The sequence below is a fragment of the Uranotaenia lowii genome, chromosome 2 (assembly GCF_029784155.1).
Source record: "Uranotaenia lowii strain MFRU-FL chromosome 2, ASM2978415v1, whole genome shotgun sequence".
NCBI classification, from domain to species: Eukaryota; Metazoa; Arthropoda; class Insecta; order Diptera; family Culicidae; genus Uranotaenia; species Uranotaenia lowii.
Genome location: NC_073692.1, coordinates 56344512 through 56356255, shown reverse-complemented (window position 1 = coordinate 56356255; position 11744 = coordinate 56344512). Strand labels below are relative to the sequence as shown.

Below are 11744 nucleotides of genomic sequence, written 5' to 3'. Positions count from 1 at the left end.
AATTGTAAAGTTTAAGTAAATTAAGTTGTTATTAAGTATAAGAATAAAAGTTTGTTGGCTAAAAGTGAATATAAAGGTTGAAAAAGTAATAAATTTTAAGTGAACTTACCTGTGAGTTTGGAATACTTACCTGGACGCTGACTTACCTGAAAACTTACCTGCAACCTGGATTCTGAAGAAGCTGGAACCAAATTTCATCTTTCCGAAGTGCTGAAAAAGTAGAGGTACTTACCATATGGTCCTTCGAACCGGATGCCCGTCGAACTCCGAGCGTCCGGAACCTTATCGATATCGCAAGAAGTCCTGCTTTTCATCACGTCGTCGAATTGAGGTTATCCTGCTACAACTTGTTCCTGAAAATAAAACTTTACAAGGCATAGAAATTGCCTTTGCAAGGTAATTATATTTCCAATAACTTTATAGTGTGACGTTTTGTGCTCCGCTGGGAAAACTTTTCCAGATTTCCGCGCACGATGGCATCAGAGCGCCGAATCAAGTCGCTCAAACTTCGACTACGCAGCATCGAGACATCCTTCAACCTCATAAGGGTGTTTGTCGACCATTATCAAGAAGACACCCAGTCGATGGAGGTTCCCGTCCGGCTGGAAAACCTTGGAGTCCTTTGGGCGGACTTCGGTAAAACCCAGGCCGAACTAGAGGCGGCCGATGTAGAGGATCCGACTGTCATCGAGCTGCAATTAAAACAACGGGCACAATTTGAGACGGAATATTACCGTGTTAAAGGCTTCCTTCTATCCGTCAATAAAAATTCAACGTCACCGTGCTCTCAATCGTCTCAGTCAAGTGCGCACTTCCCTACGTCTTCTCAGATTCGTCTGCCTGATGTGAAGCTCCCAGTGTTTAATGGCACGCTAGAAAATTGGTTGAATTTCCACGATCTTTTCATCTCGTTAGTGCATTCCTCCAGTGAATTATCAAATATTCAAAAATTCTATTATTTACGATCGTCGTTAACTGGAGATGCCCTGAAACTGATTCAGACAATTACTATAAGCGCCAACAATTACCCTGTTGCCTGGAATTTATTGATAGACCATTTTCAAAATCCGTCACGCCTGAAACAAGCGTACGTCGATTCTCTTTTCGAATTTGTGCCGTTGAGGAAAGAGTCCGCATCCGATCTACATTCACTGGTTGAGAGATTCGAGGCCAATGTTCGCATTCTGAAGCAGTTGGGGGAAAAAACGGAGTTTTGGGACGTTCTGTTGATTCGCATGTTAAGTATTCGCCTCGATCCAACGACACGGAGAGATTGGGAGGAATTCTCAACGAACCATGAAGCCATCACCTTCCCAGATCTAGTTAGTTTTCTCCAACGACGAGTCACCGTTCTTCAAAGCGTAGGCAACGTGCACCTAGACACTTCCTCCATTCCGGCTTCAAAGAAGCCTGGCCCTCGATCAACTATCATCAGCAATGGTGCTACTCAGTTCTCGTCCCGTCAATGCTATGCCTGCTCGGAACATCACCCCTTATACCAATGCCCTACATTCTCCAAGATGACCATCGAAGACAAGGACAAGCTCGTACGACGTCAACAACTCTGTCGGAATTGTTTGCGAAAGGGTCATCAATCAAGAACCTGCCAATCAAAAAGTTCCTGCCGTAAATGTCGAGGTCGCCATCATAGCCAACTGTGCAGTCAGGACACTGCTCAGGCCGAAGTCAACAAACCGAGAGCTGAGGTGACTGTTCCTAGAGATCCCAATCCTGTCGTCGGAGAATGTTCATCGTTATCAGCAGCAGTCGGAACTCCCCTCAAGAAGGGCCACCCCAAAAGGGTGCTCCTTGCAACGGCCGTGATCCAGCTCATCGATGATCAAGGTACCACTCATCTAGCACGAGCGCTTCTCGATTCGGGTAGTGAATGCAGCTTCATTACCGAAGCGTTGTCTCAGCGACTAAAGTCTCGTCGAACCAAGGTGAATTTAGCCATTTCTGGGATCGGCCAGTCATCCACCCACGCTAGATGCAAACTTCGCACCACCATACTTTCACGTGTCACCACCTTCTCGACCATCGTAGAGCTGTTAGTGTTGCCTAAACTCACCCTAAATTTGCCATCTGCCTCACTAGACATCTCGCAATGGAATCTACCGCATGAAATAAAGCTAGCTGACCCTAATTTCTACCAAGCCAATCCAATTGACGTCGTCCTAGGTGCAGAAATCTTTTTCGACTTGTTCAAGCCTTCAGGAAGAATCTCTCTTGGTAATTCACTGCCTGTTCTTGTCAACTCCGCTCTTGGATGGGTAGTTTCGGGAAAGGTCACAAACTTCAACGCGGTCAGCCCTGTGGTATCCAACCTTGCAACCGTAGCAGAGGTTTATCAGCTCATGCAGCGATTCTAGACCATCGAAGAAGAAGATTCAGCCCCTTGTGTGTCGGTGGAAGAAGCAGCTTGCGAGCAACACTTTGTTCGAACCGTCCGACGTAACCCAGAAGGTCGATACGTAGTGCGACTGCCCCTCAAAGAATCCGTATCCAGCATTGGCGACAATCGTAACATTGCTCTACGTCGATTCCACATGATAGAATCCCGCTTGAAACGAGACAAGGATCTACGAGCTGAGTATCAGGATTTCATGACACAATACGCCGCCCTCGGTCACATGCAACCAGTAGACTACACTACTCACTCCATCCCGCAGTACTACCTTCCCCATCACGCAGTCATTCGAGAAGAAAGTTCTACAACCAAAGTGCGAGTAGTCTTTGACGCCTCCTGCAAATCGGCGACTGGGAAATCGTTGAACGACGTACTCATGGTCGGCGCAGTCATCCAAGACGATCTTCGTGCCATTATCTTGCGAACCCGAATCAACGCCATTTTGCTCATTGCCGACATCAAACAGATGTATCGGCAGATCCTGGTAGACGAGCGTGATACGCCCCTTCAACGAATCCTCTGGCGGAACTCATCCGACGAACCCATCAGTACTTTTGAGTTAAGAACTGTGACGTACGGTACAGCTAGCGCACCTTTTCTAGCTACTAGGACGCTACAACAACTGGCAGACGATGAAATGGCTGATTTTCCAGTGGGCGCAGCAGTTCTTAAAAGAGATGTCTACGTCGACGACCTGGTGACCAGCGGCAAGAATCCTGAAGAGCTGATAGAAGTGCGGAATCAACTCGATCAGATGTGCAGGCGTGGAGGTTTTGAGTTCCGCAAATTCGCGTCGAATGTGGAAGCTGTTTTGGATGGCATCTCCTCCGAAAGACGGGCGCTGCAGTCTTCAGTAGAACTTGCTACTGATCAGTGCATCAAGACCTTGGGATTGCACTGGGAGCCAGCATCAGACCACTTTCGCTTCCACATCAATCTACCCAAACAGTCCCAATGCACTCAAATCAGCAAGAGATTGGCTCTTTCTCAGATCGCGCAGCTCTTCGATCCTTTAGGCTTGGTTGGACCAGTCATCGTCACAGCAAAGGTGTTTATGCAGACTCTATGGAGTCTCAAATCCGACGACGGCAAGGCGTGGGGATGGGATCAACCATTGCCACCTTCTCTTACTACATACTGGCAAGACTACTACTCGCAGCTGCCACTTCTAGAGCAGCTTCGAATTCCTCGCTGTGTCGTGCTGCCACATTTCGATTCAATCCAATTGCATCTGTTCTCTGACGCGTCGGAACATGCCTATGGGGCTTGTGCATATTTTCGATCAACGGATCCCTCTGGTGCTGTTTCAGTCGGCCTCGTTACTGCCAAATCGAAGGTGGCTCCACTGAAAAGGCGCAGCATTCCTCGGCTTGAACTTTGCGGAGCACTCGAAGCCGCCCAGCTATACCAAAAAATATCCTCAGCCTTCGGTCGGAAATTTCAAACGTTTTTCTGGGTCGATTCAACAACGGTGCTTGCTTGGCTAAAGGCGAGTCCATCAGTTTGGACAACATTTGTCGCTAACCGGGTCTCCAAGATCCAACTTGCGACGGACGGTACCACATGGAGTCACGTATCTGGTCAACAAAATCCAGCCGACCATCTCTCGAGAGGCATCGACGCAAAAACATTGATTTCCTGCAGACTCTGGTGGCAAGGACCTGATTGGCTGCGCTCAAATCAATTTGTGGAGCAAACATCACCCTCATCTTCGTTTGAAACTCAGCTGGAGTTTCGAGCATCTAAACCCGCCGGACTTATGACCACCACCACAACAACATTCCTGGATTCCTACATCGAACGGTTCTCGAAGTTTCAAACAATGCTGCGCGTGACAGCCTTCTGCATTCGATTTTGCCACAACGCTCGAACCAAGGAACCGAATCGACGACTCCATGCTTTCCTATCGACCACAGAACTCCGGGAAGCCGAAACAGTTCTCATCCGTTGGGTCCAAGCTCAGGAATTTCCTGACTATGCAGCACTTCAAGCGTCGAAGCCAGCGCCCGCTAGATCACGACTTCGTTGGTTCACTCCATTTTTGGATTCGGAACAGGTGATGCGCGTAGGAGGACGAATTGACCGATCGCCGCTGAATTATGATACCAAGCATCAAATCTTACTTCCGTACCATCATCGTTTCTCATCGCTACTGGTTGAGTGTTACCATGAAAGACACTTGCATGCCGCTCCACAATTGCTCATGGGATTACTCCGTCTCAGATACTGGATCATAGGGGCCAGGAATCTGGCCAAATCCATCGTCCACCGCTGCATAATTTGCGTCCGAGCTCGCCCTAAATTGGTGGAACAATTTATGGCAGAGCTCCCGAAGGAACGCATTATTGCCACCCGTCCTTTTACTGTTACGGGGGTAGATTACTGGGGACCTATTCTTTTGAAACCGCCGCATCGCAGATCCGCTCCTATCAAAGCATTCGTAGCGGTCTTCATTTGCTTCAGTACCAAGGCTGTGCACATCGAACTGGTTTTCGATTTAACCACAGCCAAATTTATTCAGGCCTTGCGACGATTTGTCGCTCGTCGTGGCCCGCCTTCCGACATCCATAGCGATAATGGCCGAAATTTTCTAGGCGCTAAGAACGAGCTTCTCCGACTCCTCCGCAATCCAGAGCACACCAAGAAGCTGGGAATCGAATGTTCGGATTGCAACATACGTTGGCACTTCAATCCGCCAAGAGCATCCCATTTCGGTGGATTGTGGGAATCCGCTATTAATTCCGCTCAAAAGCACTTCATCCGAGTTGTCCGTGATCGTCCGCTGGCCTACGACGATATGCACACTCTCCTGTGCCAAATAGAAAGCTGCCTAAATTCCCGCCCACTCGTTGCATTGAGTGACGATCCGACCGACTACGAGCCTCTTACGCCTGGACACTTCCTAGTCGGCACCTCCTTGAAAGCTGTACCAGACGACGATCTTTCCGAAGTGCAGATACATTCCCTGAAGAAGTGGCAACAAACACAGAAACTATTCCAGGATGTTTGGCGACGCTGGCACCTGGAATATTTAACAACATTATCACCTAGAACAAAATGGATCAACCCACCTGTAGCAATAAAGGAAAATCAGCTGGTCCTCCTCAAGGAAGAAGGCACTCCTCCAATTCGCTGGCCAACAGCCAGAATCAGTCAGGTGCATCCCGGCGAAGACGGAATCATCAGAGTGGTCACTCTCCAAACGCCAAAAGGATCCTGCACTCGACCGGTGGCGAAAATTTGTTTGTTGCCGATTGCACCATCACCGGAGGAATCAAATATCACCGCCGGCGCTGAGCAACCAACGGCAAACACAATTTTGAAGAAACACTAGAGTTCAGTTTTCGGTTCCAGCTAAAATGTACTTTCAAGGCACATTTTAGTATGGATCAGGTGAGTTCCTGTCCAACTTTGTTATTGTCATCGAAAAGCGCTACCGGATCTTTAATTGCAGATCATCAACACTACAACTCCAATTAACACTCGCACCAGCCACAACCATAATAAAATTAGAGCACTTCTCAATTGGATCCTGTTCGTACAAACCTAGCAGCATATTGGTTTTTTCCCTCAATCGACCACAGCAGCAAGGAATGAAATTCACAGGCGAACACAGTCTACCACGGCCCACGACCAATTGCTTCGATTCCAACTAAAAATGCACCATTCAAGGCACATTCTTAGTTTGGATCAGGTAAGTTCCTGTCCAAGCTCGTATTTTCCACCGAAAACCGCTACCGGGTCTCAAATTGCAGGCAATTCACCAAATTTTCTTCGCGCACCACGGACTACGATTCGAGACGACGGCAGAAAGTAAACAAACAACATCTACACGCTCCGAGGAAAAACCACAGGTCTACAGTGATTTCTACGCGATGGATGCTGTCAGAAACAGTGTTTCTGAAGGGGCCAGTATGTTCGTAACCACGAAATTGAGTGCGGTGGCGCTATCTGGGTGTGAATTCCAGCGGGAGTTTGAAGTTTGGCCGATGAGGCCTGCTGTCAAAGTTTGCGGTACACTGAACCTCAAAAATACCCAAACTTGAGAACTTTCCCCGCCAACCCGAATGAAACTCCCTCCCTACAGGTTTGGCTATTGGTGGCATAAACCAAAGTTAAGCCTTTAAAGGAGAACTCATCCCCCAAAATCTGATACCGCAATAAAATGGAAATCAAAATAAAAAAAATTACTGCAGGTACGGGAATCACACTCATACCTGCAATGGCTCTACGATTACCATCTCAGGATGCTAACCGCTCGACCACCGAAGAGTTGTTGAGAGAGGCAGCTACATCATCGTATATGCGAAACTTTCTGCGAATGAAGCGGGAATAAAAGTTATCCCCCAAAAAAAACAGTTCTTCGCTTTGAACTTACCCCCCAAACCTAAATCTGCCACGATGGAGGTAACAGAATAAGATGCGCTTACAACAAAAACCCCCCAAAAAAACAGTTCTCCGCTTGAAGGACAAGTTTGGCGTTTTGGCAAGCTGTGATTTTTTCACAAACTTAAGTTGTCAATCTTGAACTTAGGTTTGGCGGGTGGCAGTTCTCAAGTTTGGGTATTTTCGATTTTCAGTGTAGCAATTATAAAAAGGGACTAAGACAGCGATAAAACTACGAATAAGAGCAGTTTCCGCCAGGGCTTTTATAAAAGGCCCTTCCGAAAAAACGTGATAGCTTTTGTCGTGCTGGCAGTCGAAAGATAAACATTCATCAAAACAAATCTGTGTCGCACTATAGAAATTGTGATATAATTGTAAAGTTTAAGTAAATTAAGTTGTTATTAAGTATAAGAATAAAAGTTTGTTGGCTAAAAGTGAATATAAAGGTTGAAAAAGTAATAAATTTTAAGTGAACTTACCTGTGAGTTTGGAATACTTACCTGGACGCTGACTTACCTGAAAACTTACCTGCAACCTGGATTCTGAAGAAGCTGGAACCAAATTTCATCTTTCCGAAGTGCTGAAAAAGTAGAGGTACTTACCAGTCATTTTTGTCATTTTTGTCATTTTTGTCATTTTTGTCATTTTTGTCATTTTTGTCATTTTTGTCATTTTTGTCATTTTTGTCATTTTTGTCATTTTTGTCATTTTTGTCATTTTTGTCATTTTTGTCATTTTTGTCATTTTTGTCATTTTTGTCATTTTTGTCATTTTTGTCATTTTTGTCATTTTTGTCATTTTTGTCATTTTTGTCATTTTTGTCATTTTTGTCATTTTTGTCATTTTTGTCATTTTTGTCATTTTTGTCATTTTTGTCATTTTTGTCATTTTTGTCATTTTTGTCATTTTTGTCATTTTTGTCATTTTTGTCATTTTTGTCATTTTTGTCATTTTTGTCATTTTTGTCATTTTTGTTATTTTTGTCATTTTTGTCATTTTTGTCATTTTTGTCATTTTTGTCATTTTTGTCATTTTTGTCATTTTTGTCATTTTTGTCATTTTTGTCATTTTTGTCATTTTTGTCATTTTTGTCATTTTTGTCATTTTTGTCATTTTTGTCATTTTTGTCATTTTTGTCATTTTTGTCATTTTTGTCATTTTTGTCATTTTTGTCATTTTTGTCATTTTTGCCATTTTTGTCATTTTTGTCTTTTTGGTCATTTTTGTCATTTTTGTCATTTTTGTCATTTTGGTCATTTTTGTCATTTTTGTCATTTTTGTCATTTTTGTCATTTTTGTCATTTTTGTCATTTTTGTCATTTTTGTCATTTTTGTCATTTTTGTCATTTTTGTCATTTTTGTCATTTTTGTCATTTTTGTCATTTTTGTCATTTTTGTCATTTTTGTCATTTTTGTCATTTTTGTCATTTTTGTCATTTTTGTCATTTTTGTCATTTTTGTCATTTTTGTCATTTTTGTCATTTTTGTCATTTTTGTCATTTTTGTCATTTTTGTCATTTTTGTCATTTTTGTCATTTTTGTCATTTTTGTCATTTTTGTCATTTTTGTCATTTTTGTCATTTTTGTCATTTTTGTCATTTTTGTCATTTTTGTCATTTTTGTCATTTTTGTCATTTTTGTCATTTTTGTCATTTTTGTCATTTTTGTCATTTTTGTCATTTTTGTCATTTTTGTCATTTTTGTCATTTTTGTCATTTTTGTCATTTTTGTCATTTTTGTCATTTTTGTCATTTTTGGCATTTTTGTCATTTTTGTCATTTTTGTCATTTTTGTCATTTTTGTCATTTTTGTCATTTTTGTCATTTTTGTCATTTTTGTCATTTTTGTCATTTTTGTCATTTTTGTCATTTTTGTCATTTTTGTCATTTTTGTCATTTTTGTCATTTTTGTCATTTTTGTCATTTTTGTCATTTTTGTCATTTTTGTCATTTTTGTCATTTTTGTCATTTTTGTCATTTTTGTCATTTTTGTCATTTTTGTCATTTTTGTCATTTTTGTCATTTTTGTCATTTTTGTCATTTTTGTCATTTTTGTCATTTTTGTCATTTTTGTCATTTTTGTCATTTTTGTCTTTTTTTGTCATTTTTGTCATTTTTGTCATTTTTGTCATTTTTGTCATTTTTGTCATTTTTGTCATTTTTGTCATTTTTGTCATTTTTGTCATTTTTGTCATTTTTGTCATTTTTGTCATTTTTGTCATTTTTGTCATTTTTGTCATTTTTGTCATTTTTGTCATTTTCGTCATTTTTGTCATTTTTGTCATTTTTGTCATTTTTGTCATTTTTGTCATTTTTGTCATTTTTGTCATTTTTGTCATTTTTGTCATTTTTGTCATTTTTGTCATTTTTGTCATTTTTGTCATTTTTGTCATTTTTGTCATTTTTGTCATTTTTGTCATTTTTGTCATTTTTGTCATTTTTGTCATTTTTGTCATTTTTGTCATTTTTGTTCTTTTTTGTTCTTTTTTGTCATTTTTGTCATTTTTGTCATTTTTGTCATTTTTGTCATTTTTGTCATTTTTGTCATTTTTGTCATTTTTGTCATTTTTGTCATTTTTGTCATTTTTGTCATTTTTGTCATTTTTGTCATTTTTGTCATTTTTGTCATTTTTGTCATTTTTGTCATTTTTGTCATTTTTGTCATTTTTGTCATTTTTGTCATTTTTGTCATTTTTGTCATTTTTGTCATTTTTGTCATTTTTGTCATTTTTGTCATTTTTGTCATTTTTGTCATTTTTGTCATTTTTGTCATTTTTGTCATTTTTGTCATTTTTGATATTTTTGTTATTATTTTTTAATTTTCATTTATTCCGTCTTTATGGAAGATTTGGCAATTCATTAAATTTTATATTTCGTTATTTTTTCCAATTTTGTAAACAGGAACCATTGTTTACAAATTTGACAAGAATCACGAAATAAAGAATTAGAAAAAATTGACAAAAATTACATCAATGGCAAATTGACAAAAATTGAAATTACTTACAAAAATTATCAATGTTTAGAAAATCAAAAGTTGATTCGACCTATTATCGGACGCTTCGATACTGTATCGTTTTTCAACGATTGTAGTTTTACGCAATTTTTTTTAAGGTCCTCGTTTCCTTCACTTGAGAGGTTAACAAGCGCAAACTTTGAATTATTTGAAACACATGGTTGGTTTGGCATTTTTCTTTAGATTGTATTTTTTATTTTTATATTTTGTTACCTTTTATGTTACCATGTGCTGTAATTGCAAAAAAAAAACATTAAGATTAAACTAATTTTCAAATAAAAAATCGAAACGAAATCGAACAAACAGGATTTTCCAGGACCTAGCCTATTGAAAACCACCAATTGGCTTCAATTTATCTAAATATTATGGATTCATTTGTTATTCATTATGGATTTACTGCGTTCGGAACACTTTAATCATAAATTAATGATTCAAAATTTAGGATTGTTTCATTTGTGTAAAATTTTATGTCATATGTAATTATTTACAAGCTGTAAGAAAGGCACCAATCCACTGTTAAATATATTTAATCGGGTTTTTATATAAATAATTTCTTCTTTACTCTTGGAATCTCTCTTTAGTATACGCACAATTGTTCAGTCATGATATTGGTCAGTTTTTGCCAGTGATATTTACCAATATTCTTGACAGTATCTTCGTTTTTTTTTGACCACTGAGGCCATTTTAATTTTTAATAACGAACGATTTGATTAAATTTTGATTTTACAATGAATGATTTTGAAGAAAAATGGCAAAATTTTTTTTGAAGCTTCATCGTTAAAATTTTGGAAACGCGTAAATTTCTAATTCAGAAAGAAAGAGGAACAGAAAGAGCTTTTTTTCAATCTACGTAATCAAATCTAAAAACGGTATATTTTCCAATTATTTTTCTGCTGAATTTTAATTTTATGTAATGGTTTTTTAAACGGTATCAATCATTTCCATTCACATTTTTGTATATTTTTGAAAAAAAAATCTTTCCAGGATATTAATTTTAGCTAGCAGATTTACTTATATCAACCAGCGTACTCTGGAATAATTAACGTCAGAGCTGGAATGGATAGTTCAACCGAAATTATTTGAACACAGTTTCAGTGGATTCTGGGAATATCACTATCCAATAAATCAGTGTTAATATTTCAGTGCACGCGAAAGTACTCCCCAAGCCAAAACTAACTAGCAGAGCTACCAGTAAGTAATGATTTGTATCTGCCAATGATGCTGCTCAATCCAGAACCGGAACAAGTATTTACTCCATAATTTATTTCATTCATTGAATCTCGTCAGAGTCCCATTACTGCCAGTTTGTGTGTGGTGAAGCCACTCCCGGTCGCAATATTTCTGATAATTATTTTCACATTCCCGACGTGTTCCGCATCAAGTTTAAAATTTCATCATCATCCACATCCACACACACAGAGATCCACAGATGGAAAGAGAACTCGGGGCGAATCCTTTCGGCGGAATGGCGTTGGCCACGTCACAGGATGACGCAGTGGAACCAGATCCGAGGTTTATTACATCGTCGAATCATACCTCGTCCATGGCAGACCGACAGTTGACATCCTGACACATAAACTCGTTTGCACACGTACATTCGCACATGGACACATACACGAAAAGTCGCACACACACACATACTCATTCATGCACCAAAACACTTCCTACCCGGGATCAACTCCGGATTCGGGTTCCGGGAAGAGTTGATTCGTTCGTTATCCCGACACACACACACCGGTCCGTTACAGACGAACGATAATGAAAATTTATTGATTTCCAACGATAAATATTTGAGCACCATCCGGAATATGACAGCAGCAGCCGGTTGCCTGCCCGCGTTGAAGGGAGGAAGTGAAGCGAGGAACCCTACCCCATTGATGACAACGAGAATGGCGGCGATGATGATAATGTTGATGCTAAAGATGATGGTCTCCAC

General features: G+C 40.1%; 2 protein-coding genes across 2 annotated transcripts; both read left to right on the top strand.

Moving 5' to 3' along the window:
- The first annotated feature begins 473 nt into the window (after positions 1–473).
- Positions 474–2372, top strand: LOC129741412 (uncharacterized). The gene has a single exon (XM_055733135.1). It carries the CDS (start codon positions 474–476, stop codon positions 2370–2372), a length of 1899 nt encoding a protein of 632 aa, XP_055589110.1.
- Positions 2373–2549: 177 nt separating this feature from the next.
- Positions 2550–5744, top strand: LOC129741411 (uncharacterized). Its single transcript, XM_055733134.1, has one exon. It carries the CDS (start codon positions 2550–2552, stop codon positions 5742–5744), a length of 3195 nt encoding a protein of 1064 aa, XP_055589109.1.
- The last annotated feature ends 6000 nt before the right edge of the window (positions 5745–11744 follow it).

Coding starts and splice junctions, on each gene's coding strand:
- LOC129741412 (XM_055733135.1), top strand. CDS start 474: ATGGCATCAGAGCGCCGAATCAAGTCGCTCAAACTTCGACTACGCAGC.
- LOC129741411 (XM_055733134.1), top strand. CDS start 2,550: ATGATAGAATCCCGCTTGAAACGAGACAAGGATCTACGAGCTGAGTAT.